At 50.3% G+C, this 21,251-nt stretch overlaps 1 protein-coding gene across 2 annotated transcripts in view; it reads left to right on the top strand.

The window, feature by feature from the left end:
* LOC144170586 (chondroitin sulfate proteoglycan 4-like) overlaps positions 1–21,251 on the top strand; it is a 122,568-nt gene that overhangs the window by 82,786 nt on the left and 18,531 nt on the right. For both annotated transcript variants that reach the window (XM_077700473.1, XM_077700472.1), the window contains exons 4-11: positions 4,477–5,364; positions 6,889–7,083; positions 7,804–8,070; positions 11,372–11,866; positions 12,303–12,742; positions 13,612–13,863; positions 15,204–15,306; positions 16,380–16,580. In XM_077700473.1, coding sequence (XP_077556599.1) covers positions 4,477–5,364; positions 6,889–7,083; positions 7,804–8,070; positions 11,372–11,866; positions 12,303–12,742; positions 13,612–13,863; positions 15,204–15,306; positions 16,380–16,580 — 2,841 coding nt within the window. The remainder of the gene's footprint in view (positions 1–4,476; positions 5,365–6,888; positions 7,084–7,803; positions 8,071–11,371; positions 11,867–12,302; positions 12,743–13,611; positions 13,864–15,203; positions 15,307–16,379; positions 16,581–21,251) is intronic.

Genomic DNA, 21,251 nt, shown 5'->3' with positions numbered 1-21,251 from the left:
ATTCTTAACTCTGCTACTTCCCACTAGGGCAAAGGTACGGGTTACTAGAGAAAGATGAATATGGATGTCAAGGACAGGAACGAAAACAACCCATCATCTACTATATACTGTGGGATGCTACGTTTCACACACTAGTTATTTCCCACCCCGCAGCCATCCGCGCTCAGCGAACATGCCTTGCGAGCGCCGGCTGCGGACGGGTCCGTTGTTTGCGGAGACAGACACAGGCAGGGGCAACAAGGGCAAAACACCAATGGCAGCATTTATTGCAAAGTGCAAATCAAATATACTGCATACAGACTAATCGTAGGCCATAACGGTAACACTGGGAGCGAGGCATTAAACAACGCTAGAGATCGAGATGGTTCGACTCACCGATGGCATATCGTAGAAGCGGAGCGCTGCGCGTGCGAGTGCGATTGCAGTCTCGCAGCTCGTCCGGACGCGTCCTTTGTGGCGCGCTCCCCAGGTCAGGCCAGCGCGCCGAAACGTCCGCGCGCTACCGGATCCCCAAGACAAGAGAGCGTCGTCTCGTCATGTGACATCCCACCAGACCGCGCCGAACCGTGGCGCTAGTGCAGAGGAAGAACTGGTTCTCGGGTAAGGCAGAGGGGAAAAGGGTCAGCGCCTCCACCCTGGCGACAACGAACCCTCCGTTCGCTGGCGCCATCCCGTATGGCTCCCGTCGTGCGAGCGAGGCGCATTGTGCAATGCCGGCCGCGATGGGAAGCTAGCCAGAAAGGGGTTCGCGTGAAAGTCGCGATCCCCACAATACACACAAGGCACATTTAATACGCAAAGAGGCGCGAAAACAGTCTGCCACACCCCAACTGACAACACATGAGCCATACCCATATAAAGAAATAAAATATTGAAAAAAAATATGCAGTATATGTGAGTCAGTGTCCTAAAACTGATGTCTGGACAGGGTTCGTTATGATACAGTAGAAGCGTGTTTAAGGCGTTTTTTGTTTCGCAGCGTCAGTCGAGATTCCCAAAATCTTTTATTCAGGCAGAAGGCAAATGTCCAAGCGTAGCAAAGCTGCATGAAGGTCATTTCACTCACTGCTGTGCTGTGGACAAATGCCAAGCAAGGGGTCTATCGCTTCTACAGGACAATGACACAAAGGTCGATCTGGGCTTTCCCCGCGTAATATTGTTACGAGACATTTGATACATTTGCTGTAAATATTGCACTAGATGCGCAGTGCCGAAGTTTGATAATTATCTAGGTGGGAAGATGAAGAATACGCTGACAGGGACGCGCTTGTAGTTCGGTTCCTTGCTTGCGCGGCGCTCTCTTCTTCCGTGCCTTCTGTAAGCGGCAACTTGTAAATTAATACTGTAAGTACAATTCTCTAAATACCGCTCTACCCGGGCCGTACCAACATTAAAGGCAGGTATTTGCGGGTAAATGCGAGACTATTTGCACCAAATGTGGGTAAATGCTTATGCAGCAAGGTCTCTTTTTCTTTAAAGTCGCGTAGGAACCAACACTTTCGCTCAGGATATAGTCTGTAAAGCCGCTCTTGTCGATTGAGTGTATCTGACCAAAGCAAAGTCACAGAGGTTTGGCCAAAGGTGAGGTATCAAGTACGGCTGTTTCCTTACCTTCCGCCATTACGTTTGTGTCTTTCCACTGCTTGCACGAGCGGTTTCCGAAGTGTTAAATCAACAAAGTGAAACCCAACAATCCCAGTCCTTGCTCGTTCTGCAAGTAGGAGAACACAGAAATGAGGAGTTGGTTCCCGTGTACGTGAGGAGTGTGGGGAACCCTTTGCTTTGAGTGGACGGAATAGAATGAAAGAGATCCTAGCGATGAATATGTGGTAAAAAGAGAGAGGAATCAAAGAGATTGGGGGCGTGGCGAGTGGAAGAATGCTCGCCCAATTGAATTCACTGAAAATTATGGAGTTATCATAAAGATACCTAAATGTCCCAAAAGAGCTCCGTGAGTTGGCTTTGCCGCAGAGCTGTAAAGTTTGTGGCGGTGCACACTTTACAAATATATCAATTTTTTTTTTAAGTAGGCTTTGCCGCATAAGTGTAGAGTTTGTGAGAGTGCACGCTTTACAGGAGGATGCAGCATGGAGGATGCACCGCTCCCAAAACTTGAACACATTCTTGAACATTGTTTTCGGAATTCGTTCTTCTAGTTGGTTAAAAATCGGGTTTAGGTACAGTGCGTATTAGAGGCCGGGCTTGTCGTCGTAGCTCGTCTGCGTTCGCGCTATCTAGCCCCTGCAATCACGTGGAGTTACGCACCCAGACAGAGTCCCTCGGCGTCACACACCCATACAAAGGCTTCGAAACGATACATGCTTGTCCCTCGATTGAGCCTTTCCGTCAAACGTTACGGGGATACTTGAACAAGAGTTTTAAATAGGCAGAACCGTTCGAAACTGCTGGAACCGCTGACACTTGTCATACACGTCCGCATCATTTAGCGCAAAGAAAACTGCAGGTGCATCTGAGGGAAAATATATGTAATTAACCGGCAGCCCCTGCGTCAATTTAGCTAAGAATGCTCATTGGGTTGGTTTTCACGATAGCAAGCGAGGGGAAAAAAAGTGGCGGCTGAAGAAAAAAGTAACTAGTTCAAAATGGCGCACAAAGGTTTCAGCCCGTGCGAGATGAAAGCAAGCACAAAAAGAACAAAACTCCCGCTTGTGCTGTTCTAGGTAGAATAAGAAACAAAAGATAAAAAAAAAGAATGAGAGCTGTCCAAATGATGGGAAGGAAAGGAAAATTATGCGTTCTGAAAGGAGAAGGCGCGCGAGCGATGCGAAGGCGAGAGCGAGAAATTGCATTGAACAAAACTCTGTTCATTCATTCGGAGAGGAGTGAGACATAGAGGGGAAGAGCGGGAGGCGTAGTAGCAAAGAGCGGAGAATGGTGCAACAGCTCCTACAACGAATAACTGCTCTGCACTTCCGACAGCTTTCATGTTAAGTGGAACAACTTCAATTTTTTTCCCTTAAACGGGGTTAATGAACACTGGCGGGAATCCCCTGGTAGACCAAATTTAACACTTTCAAAGCCCCTAGGCGAGACAATTTACGCCTGTTGGTGGACCTTCCTTTCTTTCTTTTGTGCAATAAATACATACATACACACATGCATGCATGCATGCATGCATACATACATACATACATACATACATACATACATACATACATACATACATACATACATACATACATACATACATACATACATACATACACACACATACATACATACATACATACATACATACATACATACATACATACATACATACATACATACATACATACATACATACATACATACATACATACATACATACATACATACATACATACATACATACATACATAAGTTAGTATTACGGCCTTGCGCCATAAAACCCTAAATCATCATCAATGAGTTAGTATTAAATATTCGGGGTTCAAGGATGCTGCCATGCTTTTTTGCAACCTAGTGCCATTCTAACCTGTATATCAGATAGTCACTTTCGAGTTACACGTACAGCCTAGACAAGCTTTCCACCAGCTGCGCCCTAGGTTATCCGGGAGAGGATATACTAGAGCCACTGTGTACCTCCTCTTCCTCATCGCAGTGGGCCCACTATTTTCCCTCACGGGCATTGTACTGATGAAAAAAATAATGTCAGTAAACTGGACCTCGCCCCATGTATTTCTTACGTTCTAGTGCGGGGCGTTAGAAAACAAGTGTCGCGGCGTTTTAGTACCGTGACTATGACTACATGAGAATACGACATAAGGCGACGATGACATGAGATTCCGACAGCCCGAGCCCCTACGGTGCTTCGCTTCAAAGAGAACTCTTAATCCACCACAATGTGTATGGAGACAAGGTATGTGTAGGCAAACAACTTCTCAACTGTTGTCACTGATGGCACGGTTCATACATGTAAGCATTATTAAGTCAAGCAAAACGTCAAGTTTATCTAAGGCAAAACGCAGGCACGTAAACTAGAGTAGCTCTGCTGTGTTAATTTATTCAGTTGTGACAAAATCAAATTAAAATCACTGCGTTCAAGTGCCTGTCGAAAAAGGGCAAGATAGCTTAATAAAACCAGAGAAAGGAGGCCCTCATGAGATATTTGCAAGAGCGGCGTCGCTCACGCGACCCACGAAGTCCGAAAAAGAAAGAAGGCTGCCCCACGCCGTCAAAAGGAGCTGCGCAGCTGGCGTAACAATAACGAGCCAACGGCACTATCGCTGCTGACTATCGCTGCTGAGTTCAGCCGATGAGTACATTGTGCCGTTATGCTTCGATGCTTTCCCGTCTTCGTTGGCACTATCAAGCTAGCCTTGTTTTTTTATATTTTTTTTTATTCTTATTCTGTCGTAATTGTGACATCCCCGCCATGTCGCAATGTTTTCGTCGCTTCCGAGCCTATTCCACTGAAATCTAGGCTTGGAGGATTCCTTTCCAAAATTCAGCCTCCTATTCTATTCGCCCCAGGTCGTGACCCTGCGAAGCGAGGCATCCGTCAACGACGGCCGGTGGCACCGCCTCGGGTTGCAGTTCGGATCGTCGCACGTCGAGCTCAGCGTCGACGGAAACGTGCAGTCTCTGAGGACGGGTTTGGGCCGGAATCAGTTCTTCGACTTGTCCGGCCCCTTCTACCTGGGCGGCCTCGACGTCTCCGTGCAGTCCCGTGCCGTGCTGCAGCACGGCCTCCAGTCGGAGACGTCGCTGCGCGGCTGCCTGCGCCACCTGCGCGTCAACGAGGCGCCAGCGGGTCTCCCCGACGCCATCGTCACGAGGGGCCTCAAGCCGGACTGCGTCTGGGAGTTCCCCTGCCTCCACGAGCCGTGCCTTCCGGGCGCGCGCTGCGTCCAGGAAGGCACGGACGGATTCAAGTGCCTCTGCGCTGCCGCCGACGGTGGGGGCGAGCAGCAGCTCGACTGCGTTCGCAAAAACTTCACGGGTCCGTACAGGGTGTACGCGTCCTCGCTGGACCAGCTGCTGGCGCTGTCCCCGCTGCGCGTGGCGGAAGGCGGCAGCGACCTGGTGACCACCGAGCACATCCGGCTGCTGGTCGACTACCGGGAGCTGGGCATCAGTGACACCGGAGTGATGTTCCACGTGATGGACGCGCCCAAGCACGGCGCGCTCGAGATCGAGGTGTGGCACCGCGGCACGCCGGACAACGTCTTCACCCTGGCCGACCTGGCCACGCACAAGGTTCGCTACACGCACGATGGCTCCGAAAACCACAGGGACTCGGCCGTGTTCGAGCTCGAGTTCAAGTCACGCACGTTTAGCCTTCCCGCCGCGCTCCAAGAGCGCCGGCGTTTCCTTCTCCACGTGCTCATATCTCCGGTCAACGACGCGCCCAGGGTCAAGGTGCGTGCTTTGCCCTTCACTGCGGCCCGTTCCGATCGTTTCGCCCGCCGCCGTACTTAACATTTTCGATCGAACGTTTTGGAAGGTTACTGGCGCCCTAGAGGGTCTCGTGCGAACTACCAAAGTCTTCCCCGCCCACGTGTCAATTATTTTTCCGCAAAAAAAACGTACGGGCCGAGGCAAGAAAAGGACAACGCCACATAGTCTGTCTTCGCAGTATTTACTAGTCTAACATGCTTCAACCCGCCCAATAGCAACTACTTTGTTGTGCTATTATAACAATTCGAAAACATCAAATATACCGTGAAGTAAAATTGCCGGTGTCTGGCGTCTGTGGGAGGCAATTAAACTTCTCATTGGCTGCGACGCCTAGCACATATACCCGCAAAAAAATGTATGCGGGGGTGTAGTGGAGGGGTGAGGGGAGCGAGAATCGCAGTCTTGAATTGACAACAAAGAACTTTGTGACACCACTGGGGAGAAGCACGGTACTAAGTTGCAACAGAGGCAGGACTCCAATAATTCTACCACGCAGCCTGGCTATGTTAACAAATACGACGGAGAGAAAAAGGCATATCTGCGGGCTATTTGCACCGCTCCAAGTGCTCCCATACTTGGCGTCGACCGAACGAAAAAAATTGGCCGCGTATCTGCTCCTTTCGTTGCAAATGTCGACAAAAGACGATAGTCTTTGCCGACATTTGCCAAGTAAATGCCTCCCTTCGTTTTCCCGCTCACCCCTCATGTTGTTCCTCTTGCGTCGCGCTCCTACCGAGGTAAACACGCTAAAGGTTTTCTCAAATCAATGTACATTTACCGCGTTCCACTGCTCCATGCCGGGTGCCTCGGTGCCAGCGCTGCCGTACGGCGGAGACGCGCGTGAATCGAGGCTCTACTGCAACGTTTATAGATCCCCGTTGCCCTACTCCACGTGCGTTCCAAGCAGAGTGTGGGAAGAGAATTTATTATAAAACCACATATCAGCTCGCAGCGACTAGTGGTAACAGCGCTGCCCGAAAAAACAGAAAAAAAAACCTATCTAGTGGAACCTTTCGTAACTGTTGCCGCTTGAATTCTTAAAATGCCGCCAGACGCTATTGTGGCGTGGGCGACAGCAGGCGACAGTGTGATTTTTTTTCTGCAGTAGATGTAGTATTTCATTTCGCAAAAATCAAACATCTATGATTTTTTTATAAAGGAGCACTGCAAGTATCACTTATGTATAATTTGTTGTCTTATATTTGCGTAATGTCTTGTTTTTGTTCAACAATGTTGACGAGTGGGAACATTTACCCCGGATATAGACGTTTAGATTTGGCTGTGGGTATATAAGACTATTGCGCAGATTTTGTTTCACTTTGGCCGGGTGGCTGAATCAAGTCACAGACAGACAGACAGACATACAGACAGACCAAAATTTCTTGGTTTAAGTAGCCCAAGAAAGACTGTCGTCTTTAAAACTGCAAAGGGACGCACGTGCGCTCACCTTCCTCCCTCCTCCTTTCGTCCCCCTGCCCACCGCAGGTTCCACCGGGCAAGCAGCTCCGGTTGGCCAAGGGTACGCGCAAGCTGCTCTCCTCCGACCTTCTGCACGCGGACGACGAGGACACCGAGGCGTCGCAGCTCGTCTACACCGTGCTCAGCTTGGGCGAAGGCGACAAGGACGGCTTCATGGAGCACGCCGACAGGCCCGGGGAGCCGCTCAGGACCTTCACACAGGCACGTGCACTCACAGGCTGTGCCATGGCCGGATTAATGGCGCTCCCGTGCACACCGCTATGGCACGAAAGAACGGGATGCGAGTGTGAAGCTAGGGACCGCGGATGACTAGTCGGCAAGGAGAGCTCTTCATGTTCAAAGCAATTGAGTTTCAGTACGGTGTTCCGGAAGATGCGCGATTCCTTGTTCTTAAGATGGTTTCCTGCAGCTATAGAATTGGCCAGATGAGTTACTTGAGAAGATTTCTGATGTTGACAGAAAAGGAATCGGGACCTTCGGCGTGGTAGCCGTCCCTGTCACCCTTATTACCCTCTCAGTGACCGTTTTTTGTTCCGTGAGAAAAGAAAAGTTCTCGGGTAATTGCATCTTACTGCTCAATGCGGCTGTGCAGTGGCGGAAACATTATACTGTCTCTAACCTTCTGTTGAAGTATAGGTAATGTCGTTTTTCCCCAATCTAAGACCCTAAGTCACAAAGAGCGAAGTTCGATCCCAGGTTTGACTCCTCAAGGTAACTGCCGCGAATTGTGATCCCGATCGGGATTCAAACTCGTGACATTACTGAACAAAGACAGGGATTGCTGCCCCGCATCTCGTACGAACCAGCGGAATTTCATCAAAGGAGGAACGGCTTTCTTATACCGCTCCTCATCCTTGCGTTCTTTGAAAAGCGTCGTCGAGCATATCAGTCCAGAAGGCGGGATTTTCGCCGTGCGCGCAGGAGGACATCGACCGGCGCTTGGTGAGCTTCGTGCACCGGGGACGCGAGGCGGAATCGCACGTGGCGCTGGGGGTCTCGGACGGCGCCAGCAGCCAGGGAGACAGCACACAGACCGTGGTGCTGCGCGTGGTGGCCTTCGAGCTGAGCCTGTCCCTGGCCAACAACACGGGCCTCATGGTGGCCCGCGGCGGGTGGGCGGCCATCAGCGCGGCCAACCTGTCGGCCACCACCAACGCCCCCGACCAGGCACTCGAAATACGCTACGAGGTGAGCACTTGGTGTTTCTGCGCCCCAACCCCCGCATCCACTGATAGGGAATGGGGGTAGGAGCATCGCAGCGCTGGCTATAAGGGATTTGAATGATCCCATCGCATCGTACCAGTGTTGCGGGATATATGGGAAGTAAGAACGCGTTGTAACTTCAGTAACGAAGGAAGGCCATGTCTATCCACGTAGTGCACCTGGTGGTAGTTGGTACGTCAGGGACGCTGACTAGTAGGACGAGCTTGCACTCCGCCGTGAATTGGAGGAGCCGAGTTTCCGTTTGCGCGAGCACGTCGATGTTCAAGGCGCCAACGACATTCAAGGTCGTTCCGCTGCGTAGCTGGTAAAGGACGGTGCCGTAATACGGCTTCTCTCTAGCGAGGCACGCGACGCGGTCATTCGCACGTGACAAGCGACATGGCCACTGGTTACTGCGATTTCCCTCTCGTGCCTTTTGGAATGAGATTCGTCGGTCTAGAATGGCAGTCAAATCCGCCAGTCATTGGATATCATACATAAGGCGTCTTTGCGGCGCTGCTTCGTTTTGGCGAATGACGATTTTTTTCGCGTGGTGTAATTCCTAGAGCATTGGTTGCAAAAAGAAGCTTAAAAGAGATATATTTCTCCATGGATCCTCAGTGGGTGCAGAGCATATATTTACTAATCGGGCAAAAATATTCACAGGAGTGATCGTTACTCCCATCTCGAAGAAAACGAGGCTTTTTGATATCGCTAGTGCGAGTTCGTTCAACTAGTTTCACCTTACGTCGATGCACCCCAGGACGAGGCGAATGAGGGTGCACGGTGCACGTGCAAGCAGTATTAGCCTTCCTCGGGCAATTTCCCGTCGGTGCTTTCTCTGGGTGAAGCTTCAATCATGAATCCTAACTTGTGAAGCCTCCCGCATTTTTCGGTTTATAACTCGCTTGCGCTAAGGATCATGCATAGCAGAGGGAGGGGGCGACGCGGGTACGCAACGACGTGGGTATTGAAGTATATATAACGTTGCTAGGCGTGTTAGGGCTGAATGTAGGCCGTGTAAGCTGAATAGGCTGAATAAGCTACATTTCTAAAAATTAGAGACCGCGCTTGTCGCCGAAACTGAGCTTTGGCTTTGAGATATCCCTTCCCACAGCATGCGCGTGTAAAAAAAAAATATGGGGTCAGAAAGCACTTCAGCAAGAAATTACTGCTGTGTACCCACCAGGTAATTTAGAAATTTGCTCCCAAAATTGGCATAGCTTGCACTAGTAATGATAGGCTAGATGAACAATAGAGTTGCAGGTGGTCGACCTAGCTTCTTTCCACACTGACAGCGGATCCCAGGAGAGGGGGAGCAGCCGGACCCCAGCAGTGCGAATTCGTTTATGACGGCACTGTGAAGCAAAGATTATTAAAGTCTGCACTGCTCCGCTTTTGATATTCATAGACTGAACCATAATGCTTTTCAAAATTCAGATATAGAAGCATTACATACGGAAATTCTCGAACATCCTCAACACCTGGTGACCTTAGCCCAGTTTGGCGTTGCCAGTGGCCTGGCGAGCGTGATTTAGTGGGCGTCTACCTCCCTCCATATTCCCCCTCTTCCCCCTCCAGTGACCTCCGGTCCTCCCCTTCCTAATAAAAGAATTTATCATCATCATTCAGTGAAGTATTCGCCGGCATTTCTTTCGTCGTCATCTTGCGACGGCACAGTCGCGTAGAGCAAATCCTTTGGTAGCGCGTTTTCGCCCCGGCTGATCCGACTTCGTCAGCTGGTCCGTGGCCGTCTCCACGTGTGTATTGTAAAAAAAAATTCTTGCGTGTTTCGCTTTGTTTACAAAGCAAGAAACGCAAATGCTTGCGGAGTTGTTAATTAACTAACTAACTGACTGACTGACTGACTGACTGACTGACTGACTGACTGACTGACTGACTGACTGACTTACTGACTGACTGACTGACTGACTGACTGACTGACTGACTGACTGACTGACTGACTGCAACGGCTTACTTGCACGAATGCTTTGCTCTGTGGACAGCCAATCCACTCGCCATTTGTACAAGTGCGGCACGCACACACACAGCTGGCTGGCGCCGCATCCTTTTCAAACTGCTACGAGTTGTGCCGCGCCTCCGCCAGATGGCGCCACGGGTCCCGCGACCGAGAGAAGACGCAGTGAAACATCCCCCTCGCGAGGGGCACGATCAAATTCAGAGCATTTCCGGGGGCGCACGACGTTAAGTAGTTTGCGTTACGTTAATGTTGTTGCACTTGTGGCAACTGCTGACGACAGAGCGCTCGTCAGCAGTAATTTGAATGAGTCAACGATATAAGGCGCGTTCGTAGCGTCCCATTCTGTGTCGGCTTTGTGGCGCAGTGGGTAGAGCACCATGTACATTGCGTTCCGCCCGCAGGGTCGAGGGATCGAAACCGGGCGCCGGATAGTATTTTTTTTATATATAGTTGGGACAACGACGGTGCGGACTACGGACGTCAACGCGGGTGACATCGTGAGTTACTGAAATGCTCTGCATTTAAAAACTGCGGTGGCTTAGCTCGGCTATACCAGGATGTACGTAGCGTGAGCTAAGGTTCAGCTGGTTATTCTTAGCTTTCCTGGTTGTATAGGATTAGCTGATTATCATGCTAACTGCTGCTTCAATGACACACACACGGTATACGCATTATGTGACACACGTATATATTTGTCAAGCGGCTCCGGCGCAGCATCCCCAATCGCCCCAGAGCTAAGCTGGTTCCACAGGCGCACGCCGGTGTCGCTGCGCCGCACTAGCCATCGGTTCCACACCCGGCCACCCCTCTAATGATCATCGAGTGGAGCGGGCCACCACGTGCGGAACGGAGGTCGGCGAAGACGCTGGGCGCGTGGGGTGTGTGAGAAACGCCGGACAGCTAACGTTCTGTGCGCCATGTGACGTCACTGCTGCTCACGCATGCGCAGCACGGCTCCCCAGAAGCCACGTCAAACTGCTCAACCTCGGCCAGGGTAGCTCACGCTACAAAAGTAATTCGATTCATCTTGCAAAGTACATGTGGCAGCAGTGATGAAGGAAAGAAGCACGTTTCTGCGAGTAAAAGGCAGCCGAGGCTATCTAAGCAGTCAAAATAAAAGTTAGAACGTAAGCTACGCAATAAGAATAGAAACAGTGCGTGACCTGCAATTACTAATTTTGTCTATACGGGTTTCTACAATAACTTCATTTTAATCGTTGTTTGCTGTGGCTCTAGTCATCCCTGTATTGGTGAAAACTTGGAGTATGGTATAGGTGACACACCGCCGGATGTCCTCGTGCGCAGGTGACGAGACCCCCTAGGCGCGGCGTCCTGGAGCGACTGAAGAGCACCGGCCAGTGGTCTCCCGTGGGACACTTCAGCCAGCGGCACATCCAGCGCGGCAAGGTCCGATACGTGGACAGGTCCAAGACGGACGACCCGCCACCGCTGGAGCCAGACAAGGGAGCAACCGACGACCCGGCGACCTCGTCGGCGTCGGACAGCTTCCAGTTTTGGATATCAAGCGCGGGTGCACGAGCAGGGCCGTTCGAATTCCGGCTCTCTTTCGAGAGCGTCCAGGCGGTTCACAACGAACAGCTGACCCTCGAGGGCGTCCTTGAAGGCGTCGTGAGCGCTGCGCACCTCACGTACGCCTCGTGGCCCAAGCCGTCGACCGCCGAAGAGGTCGTCTACACTCTGGAGCAGCCGCCGCAGGCCGGCAACCTGCTCCTCTCCGCGCAACAGCAGCACGGCAATCAAGTGGTCCTGGCAGCTGGCAGCCACTTTACTCAGTTGCAGGTGAAAGCGACTTTTGAAGCGTGTGAGAGTGAGGGGGAAATTTCAATTTTAAGAACGTTGTCCAGTCACCATACGTAGCCCATTTTCATGGCATTCTCTCAATCGCTGGGTAACGTTGGACACAAATATGCGCAACATCCGACAGGATGGGGAGAACCCAGGGTCATGGCCGCATTTTTATTTCTAGGGGGGATTATCCTGGAAATTTGGGCGGAGCGTGCGAGGGGATCCAGCTTTCCCTCTTCCAGATTCAGTTTCATGCACACGCTTTCAATCATATCGAACCGGCCGTGAAAGACATGTCAGAAGGTGACACGTTCGAAAGTTTTTTACCCGAACCAGTTGCATTGCTCAGAACAGAGCATCAAGGCTTTCCACCTGCTAGTAAGAGCTGGCGTTACGCCTTCGGCGCGTAGTGTAACGCCTTTCGTTGCAGGTGGACCAGGGATCGCTGCGCTACCAGCTCAAGCGGCGCGCCCTGACGCGGGTGTCGGACGTGTTCCGCTTCCGCGTGTCGACGGCCGGCGGCGCCCAGGCCCGCGACCAGGAGTTCCGCGTGTGCCACATGCCCAAGGACGCCGTGCTCGTGAGCGAGGAGCTGAGCGTGGCCGAGGGCGGCCAGACGGCGCTGCGCGGACTGCGGCCGCTGCTGCAGGGCCGCCGGGCGCGCTTCAACGTCACGCGGCCGCCCAGCCACGGCGAGCTGCGGCTCGTGGACGGCGAGCGCGTCGAGCAGCGCGCCGTGCGCAACTTCACCTCGGAGCAGATGGAGGCCGGCCGCCTGGTGTACCGACACGACGACTCCGAGAACAGCCAGGACGAGTTCGACTTCGTCGCCTACGAGCAGGGGGAGCGCCTGCTCTACGGAACCTTCAGGTCTGTTGTGCCACGGACACCTGCAATACACGCAAGAGATACAGCCGGCAGGAACGCCTTTCTTGGCTGAGCTGCCTTTCTCCCTGGACATTCTTCGTTTGATAATAGCTCGTACTTTGGCAAAAAAAAAAAACCTTGTGTTAACGGTAAGTGTTATGACGTCGCATCTGTGGTACGCGCGTAGGCAATTCTCTGTGGAAGCAAAAATCTTGCACTGAGAAATAAGACTTCTGATCACCATATGACATTGCGATGAGTTTAGCTAGCCATGCTCGTAATATTTCACTATTTTCTCCTGAGTGTACAGCGACAAAATTGCATTTTATCGCTTTTTTGGATATTCTCCATGCATCCGAAACAGGGTGGAAAGCGAATAGTTTTAAGAACTGCCACCAGCGTGCTTCTACAGCGTGCTCAACGAGCTTCTACAGCAATAACATGGTCTTTCAAATCTTCCTATGCTTTTTGGCCTCCGAAGATACGCGTTAGCCGGAGAAGATATGTCCTGAGCTTAGGGATTTTGCGAAGTACGCACGTAACTTTTCGCTGTGGCGAGGCTTACATCGAATTATGATGTCAAATGAACTGATGGTGTAAAACCATGTCTGTCATATTCATCTTCAATGGGTACCTGGCGCTGTCGAAACAACACTCTGTTAGCACTGCATGTTATATATTGTGTATACTCATCCGAAAGTTACCTGACACAATGCAAGAACCTTGCGTAACCGCGTGAACAGCTAGCGAAAGCCATTGTATGGGAGTTGAACACCTCCTTCGACATCAGCGTTTGTACTCTGTACCCGGTAGGGCGGTCTTCCCCCTAACCCTTGCGTTGCCCTGTCCGTTGGGCGCGCGTGCTGACGCAGGGTGTCGGTGACGATGCGCAACGACAACCCTCCGGTGCGCGTGGTGGACCGGGTGTTCCAGGTGGTGGCCGACTCCGAGCGGCCGCTGACGTCGCAGGACCTGCGCTACGAGGACGCCGACTCTCCGCCCGCGCAGATCCAGTACACGCGCCGCGACATGCCCAACGGGGCGCTCTTCCACGCCGACAACATGGCCGCGCAGGTTTACCACTTCACGCAGGCCGACCTCGACGCCGGAAAGATCATCTTCCGGTAAGCACTTCCGAGACGAGAAATGTGCTTCTGCGACGAGTGAAGGCCGCTAAAAGTGTTATGCCCGCGCTACATGGCAACTTTCAGTTGACAGTTGAACGCTCACTTGTGTTCGCAGTTGGGCACTCGATAGACAACTGGTTCGCAGGCATTCGGCAGGGCTCTGAAACGGCCGTGCAGCACACCGTATTACTTGCTCAAGGAACGTGAGATGACGTAATTGGACCATTACCACCTGCGCCGTATCTGTCTGCTCCCCTCCTTGTGTCCACGTCTATTTCGCAGCTTCTTATTGTCGCGACAAATAGTTCGGATCAGGAAGACTCGATAAATAAACTGACGTTCACTCGGCCAGCCGGTTATCTCGAGAAAAAAAAAAAACGAAATGGGAGCACCTTCGGAAACATCGTGCAACTTCTATTGTGCACGTTCCTTACGAAGACGGCTATATTCGCTGACTGTCTTTTGCTTGCGGTGGGGAAGTCACATAGGCGTAACAATACATTTATTCACCCAGGCTTCTCATTCAACATGGAATAGTTTAAGGTAACGAGGCGTGGCAGCGTTGATACAAAAGTTCCGTCTGCTTTCCCTGTTTTTGCCTCGCGCTGTGTCCCTACATTGTACACCACTGAAACGGAAGAAGTTGGAGGAACGAGGACATTCACCTCCCCCGAATTTATTTTGGCGGTAATTAAAATATTACGTCGCATCAAAACATTTATTCTCGTGCTATTTACTGAATGGAGGTTTTACTATGCAGAAAAGTGGCGTGGACAGGGTTCATTTCCGGTTTTTTTTTTTTTTTTGAAGTTGTTCGAGGCCGCTACAAACTCTTTCTCCGGCAGACGAGCAAGGGAGAAAATTATCAACACTTCGGAGGATGCTGAACAACCTCTTGGATGTACGCTCATGCTGCACGCGTTCCACATTGAAATCCTTTCGCGCTCATCTCGGTCCCTTGACTTCAGGCGGACTAAGAGAACGATAGACAACCGGATCTCGCCTGCAGGTTCACAAGCAGTTCGCGTCCGTTACGCGTTCACTCGCGACTTCTCGATTCACCTTTGTACATTTATGAGCAAAATCAAAGTCGTGAAATGCTTATTGGGGCGTCGGAGTTTGAAATCACAACAATGTTGCTCTTCGGGCGGTGGTATTCGACGCTTAATTATCCGAAAATGTTTGGGGGGAGCGGGTGCACGCCACGCACCAATTCGTCTTTTATGCGCATGGAAAGGCATTTTTCTATTCCTGTTCACCCATAATTGTTCATCTACTGAAGCCAGCGGCTTTCTTTTCCCAACCGGAAGCGTTTCTATGCCTCTTTCTCTGCGCAGGCACAGCGGCGCGCCCACAGGCCGCACAGTGCTGTGGGTGACGGACGGCCAGTACTACGCGTCCGGGGTCCTCGAGATACGGGCGTCCAAGCCCTTCGTCAGGGTGCGTGCAGCTGCGGGAGGTTTGCTACTGCACTGCTTTGCGTGGGGCATAAATGACTGGCTGTATTGAAATAGGATAGGGTTTGAGTGGGTCCTTCCGACTACGCCATGTTCGTAGCGAGTGAGCATGTTATGATTGCACTTTATTTTACAAATTTCATGGGTTGGTTGTGACGAGGGAGAGGTCGCTCAAAACAGAGCCGTTAAAAGCGTCCAACTTTGCTGAAGAATGAAAAGCAAATTAAAAGTGTACCATTAGGAATGCGAGGCAATCGTGGTGGATGAGGGGACACGCTCATGTAAGGGCCACTAAGTGACATCATCCTAGCTCAGCCTATGGAAAAACAAGGCAGGCCATTTCATGAACTTCCAATTATTCAGCGTCGGGGCTCGTCTTGCATTTTCTGCCGGCTTTGCCGTAAATTACCAAAAATTTTGGCCATGCTTATTATAAATGGTCGTTATAATTATCAAGCAAGGCATTAATAGTTCGCTCTGGTAATAACTTTGGTTTATTTTCGCCTGGCGTACACGCGTACGTTCTGTGGAGCACGCCTCGACTGTGACGACGACAACGGTGGCGATGATGATGATGGTGATGATGATGATGGTGATGAATGGCCGACGCTCTAAAAGTGGAGCTGGGCCAGTCGTCTGAAGCGTGAGTGCAATGGATGGTTGACTATCTCACTGTAGTAAACACAGTTCACTGTAACGCGAACAACAGAATGTCTACATAGAGGGGTTGGAGGGGGATGCTAAAAAATGAGAACATACAGACAATCGGTGTTGAGTTGAGAAAAGAAAATTTGCGAGAGCAGTGCATAGATACAAGACAATAATTATGAAAACAAGCTGGGCCGAAGGTTGGGGGGTTGTATTCATTGCCTAATCTATAGCCGGTAAAAATTGAACGCGATCAGGCGACCACCTGGATTCTGATGCAGGCTGCGCCACCTGAAATTGCCGTCAGAAACTTGTAGCACGCCTGTCTATTGCGAAGTTGCATGGACTACTGGAACGACTTTGAGAGTGATACAATGTCGAAGCGCGGGCGTCGCCTCCGTTCTTCAGGTGTCGGTGAACACGGGCCTGGTGGTTCGGCGCGGCGACTCGGCGCCCCTGAGCTCGGCCAACCTGTCGGCGGAGACGAACCTGCGCGCGGGGCCGGCCGCCATCACCTACAAGGTCACCTCGCACCCGCGCAGGGGCCTGCTCACGCTCGCAGGGGCCGAGGCGCGCCTCTTCAGCCAGGCGGACCTGGACGCCCAGGCCGTGCGTATAGTATTGTTTATTCTTTTATTTAAGAAATACTGCAGGCCATAAGCCCGAGCAGGCGGGGTGCATACATCGCACACATAAAAAAGAAAACGACAAAAGCATCTTGTGTAAACACTGCAAAATATACAAGATGAGCCAAGACATCGATAGTATAAGTAACTCAATTACAAAACAAGAGGAACAACAATGGGTCAGAACAGTGAAGAAATGCAACAAAACGGTCAGCAAAACAATACACAGAAAAGCGGCTATGACGATTAAAGCACGACTGGTATCCATTTTAAATATTGGGTTCAAGGCGCTCTACTGATAGCAGGTCCTCTACAGAAGTGTTATTCACATCGTTGACTGTTCGTGGGAAGAAAGAAAATTTCAACAAATCGGTACGAGCAAAAAACGGCGTGAGAGATAAAGCGTGTGAATGATGAGTTCGCCGCGTTGATAGAGGGATTAAGAAGTGGGAGGGGTCAAGACCGAGCGTGCGGTTAGTAAGAGAATAAAGCAACTTAAGGCGAATAAACTTTCGTCGTGATTCCAAGGTTACAATCCCATGGTTTTGCATTGTTTTAGTAACTGTGACATTTCTACCATATAAGGAATATATGAAGCGCACTGCACGTCTCTGAATTTTTTCAGGTGAGTTAATGTTCTTTTTTGTATGGGAGTCCCAGACAACGCACACGTATTCCATTTTAGGCCGTATGAGTGTGTTCTACGCCAGCAGCTAGACCTGAGGTGGAGCTTCGCCTTAAAAGGCACAATTTGCGAAAAGCGGGCGATGCTACATTAGCAATGTGGGCATTCCAGCTTAGGATGTTTGTTAACGTTATGCCAAGGTATTTATATTTATTACCTTCAATTAAAGCATGGTTTGAAACGGAATATTGAAACAGAAGGGGCCTTTTTCTGTTTGAAATTCGAAGAAAGACCGATTTGTCCAAGTTAGGTTCCATACCCCATTTATTACACCACGCAGGAACACTGCTAAGCGCCGTGTTTATAGCGAGCTGATTATTTTGGGATTGAATGTTAGAAAAAAGAATGCTATCATCAGCAAAAAGGCGGATTTGGACTGAGCCATGCATAACATCCACTATGTCATTACAATAAATTAAAAAAAGCAAGGGCCCCAGTACACTGCCCTGCGGGACTCCGGAATTTACAGGAAGAAGGTCGTAAGATCGCCCATTTACATCAACATACTGTCTACGGTCCCTTACGTAAGCCGATACCCATGCAATTAGGTAATTTGGAAGTCCGGTGAGCTGCAGTTTGTGAATCAATTTATCATGGGGGACACGGTCGAACGCCTTGCGGAAATCTGAAAAGATGACGTCAACCTGACCACCCTTATAAAGGACAGATGTAAAGAAATGAACAACAGCAACAAGTTGAGTGACGGTAGAAAACCCTTTTCTGAAACCATGCTGAAATGGTGATAAGATGTGATGTTCATCGAGAAAGTTAGTAATGCATGTTGTAATTATATGTTCCAGCATTTTACAGCAGGAGGAGGTAAAAAAAATCGGTCGATAGTTCGGAATAAGTTGCGGGTCACCCTTTTTTAAAAACCAATTTCCAATAAATTGGCAAGGATGCTGATTTGATGGAACATTGACATATCATGACTAGAAACTTAGCCAGAGTTTCGGCATAGCGCCGCAAAAACGCATTTGGTATGCTATCTGGACCAGGTGAGGATTTGACTTTGAGTCGCAGGAACAAACTGAGGACACCATCCTGGGAAATAAAATTGACGTCTGGAGATGGAAAGTGAATTTCAGTGGTTTGGGGGCAGGGAGAAAAGGAAAAAAAAACACTATGGAAATATTCATTAAATTGTTGTGCAACAGCGTCCGGGCTCACTATCACGCGGTCGTTCAGGGAAATTTGATTAATAGTGGGTTTACGCTCTCTTAACAAAGTCCCAGAACTTCTGAGGATTTTCAATAATAAAGTTGGGCAAGGTAGTGTTAAAGTAAAAGTTTTTAGCTTGCTTAATGGCTTTTGAGAGGGAGACACGAACTTGGGAGATAATGCCAGGAGCGGCACGTTTTTTCCTGAGCCGTCTGGCTTTCCGCTTCAGGTGTATACTTGGTCGAGTCATCCATGGCGCGCCTTTTGCTGTTTTTTTTTTTTTCTTTGGAAGAAATAAATTTCTCGATGCAATAAACACAGAGTTGCTCAAATTTATCCCACAACACAGTAACGTCGCCACTGTGGAAATCAGAAAAATTACGTTCGAGGTAATTTACCACACTTGCGTCGTCAGAGCGCAAAACATCATTAACAGTCTGATGAGCATGCGTCGATTTCACCTATCTTTTCCGCACCGAAAAGGAAGCGTGAACCATTTCATGGTCAGATATACCAGGCTCTACAGAAACGTTGCACTCAGTGATCGTGCGGGGAATAAAAACAAGGTCTATACCTCGCCTCCTACAGGCACTACACCGCCACTCACTGTGTGTGCGTACCCGCCGCGGTGGCTCAGTGGCTAAGGCGTTGCGCTGCTGAGCACGAGGTCGCAGGTTCGATTCCCGGCCGCGGCGGCCGCTTTTCTGATGGAGGCGAAAAGCAAAAACGCCCGTGTGTACGAGATTTTGGCGCACGTTATAAAGATCCCCAGGTGGTCAAAATCCTCCACTACGGCGCGCCTCATCGCCTGCGTTGCGTCGGCGCGTTAAACCCCCACAATCAATCAATCAATCACTGTGTGTGCGTGTCCTGGCGTGCATTAATGAGTTACAAATGACCCTGGAGGTGTGGGGTAATCTGCTATACACAGTGGCAGTTAATACATCGCAGTGCAGTAAGTTTTGCCTTGTCTATGTGGCTGGGCTATCCTTTCTGCCCACTCGACGGCGCTCGCTCTCCTTATTCCAACAAAAAAATTGGATGGCTTACTCTGTGCAGTAAGGCTTCACTGGCGAGCTTTGGTAAGAGCAGGTGCAGCCTACATGCGCATTCTAACGAGGTCGTTCTCCCGCCATGCGAGTCCGATGAACCATCCAGGTACGAGTTCGCCGTGATCAATATGGCTAAAGATGTGCCCTCCGTCGGTCGCCAAAAAGCCTCCACATCCACTCTTCGCCTTTGATGTCAGGAGTACGATGAATAGCTCGAGCAAAGAAATTTCGAGCAGTTTAATTTTTTTTTATTTGCACGAGCAAGAAGGGCCGGGACCGGTCGCGCAAGTGCGGTTAGGCTTTGTTTGCTAGCAAGACGGTTTCTTGCACGTGTCCCGGCGATGCGACGAGAACTTTTAGATGGCATATGCTTAATTGCATCGATATTTCCGCCGCGAGACAGGCGAACGTACGAAACGTTGTGTGCGCACAGAAAAAAAAAAAAAGGGCGGGAAGCTCACACTAACGTGTCAGACCTGAAGGTAGTGAAGCTGTACGCAACTTTCACGACCATCCCGGCGGTTTAAGTCCCAGATTGCAGCCGATTTTTTTTTTCTTCTTCGCTGCCGCAATGACCTATATATTCCATCAGTGTTGCTATAAGTGTGAGCTCCCTTAATTTTTTTTTTTTTTTTTTGAAGGGACAATCATTGGACATCACCTTGGAGGGACGTACGCTATGACTTGTCTTTCTCGTTCCCAGCAAGTGTTACCACGGTTACGGCGAACGCTGGAGTCTTTCTCGTTCTGAGCAAGTACGCTGGAGTTTCAGTCTCCCTAAGTGGCATGCTTGGCTTGACAAACGAGCGCCGGGAACGCTAGGCGGTCGCCGCGAGGCACGCTCACACGAGCTCTCGGCATTTTCTTGGCTTATTTAACTAGGGACAAAAAACTCTAACAATTTGCAAACAGCTTCGCTGTTAAAAAAAATTCGCTCCAATCCACGCTGTGAAAGCGGTTGAACTACGAAGCTGTAAAAGACACTCACAACGATTACCCATGCAGCGTCACTGGAATTCAAACACGTGGATCTACAAAGAGTGAAACCAGAGGCTCCGCCAGCCGTTACCTGGAATTCGCGGGGTGGGTCCCCGAACGCAGAAGCGTCGGCAGAAATAAAACGGAAAGGAGCGTCTTTCTAAGGGTGAGGAGAAGGGCGGTACGTGCGGCCACGGCCGGCTATATTTACCCGGTCGTGCATTCGGCTGTGGCGTCGTCTCTCACTGCCTTCCCCTCACTCTTGCTACAGTTTGTTTGTGTAGCCAGGGTGTAGCCAGTAGCCAGTGGTAGCCTGGGATGTTTCTTAGTGTAGACAATAGTAGCCTGGGAGTTTTCTGCTGACGCGGACACGAAAATATTCTTGGCTGGTTAGAGGTACAGTCGAGTTCACTTATAACGATACCGTTTATAACAATATATCGGATACAACGATGGACATCTGTGGCACCGTCCGTTTCTGTATGCTTTCCATGGGAAAATAAACCGCTTATTACAATGCTCCAGTGCCGCGATATCGGATATAACGATTGAATCCGCTTACAGCAAGCACCGAAAATGCGAGCTGCCGCCGGCTCTCCACGCCAACCACGCCGACACCATGCGCCGTGAATCGTGATGCGCCGCGCATCCCGTTCACCCCTCAGAAAATTAGTCAACTGCGCCGCTTACGAGGAAGCGAGAGGAAGAGGGGAACAGTCCTCCTTCCAAACACCCCTCCCGATTCCGCCGCTTTGGCCCCGTGGGTGCCTCTTCAACT

The sequence above is a fragment of the Haemaphysalis longicornis genome, unplaced genomic scaffold (assembly GCF_048455015.1).
Source record: "Haemaphysalis longicornis isolate Haplotype H1 unplaced genomic scaffold, Haemaphysalis longicornis Haplotype H1 scaffold_2, whole genome shotgun sequence".
NCBI lineage: Eukaryota > Metazoa > Arthropoda > Arachnida > Ixodida > Ixodidae > Haemaphysalis > Haemaphysalis longicornis.
This window is presented reverse-complemented; position numbering and strand designations above follow the sequence as displayed.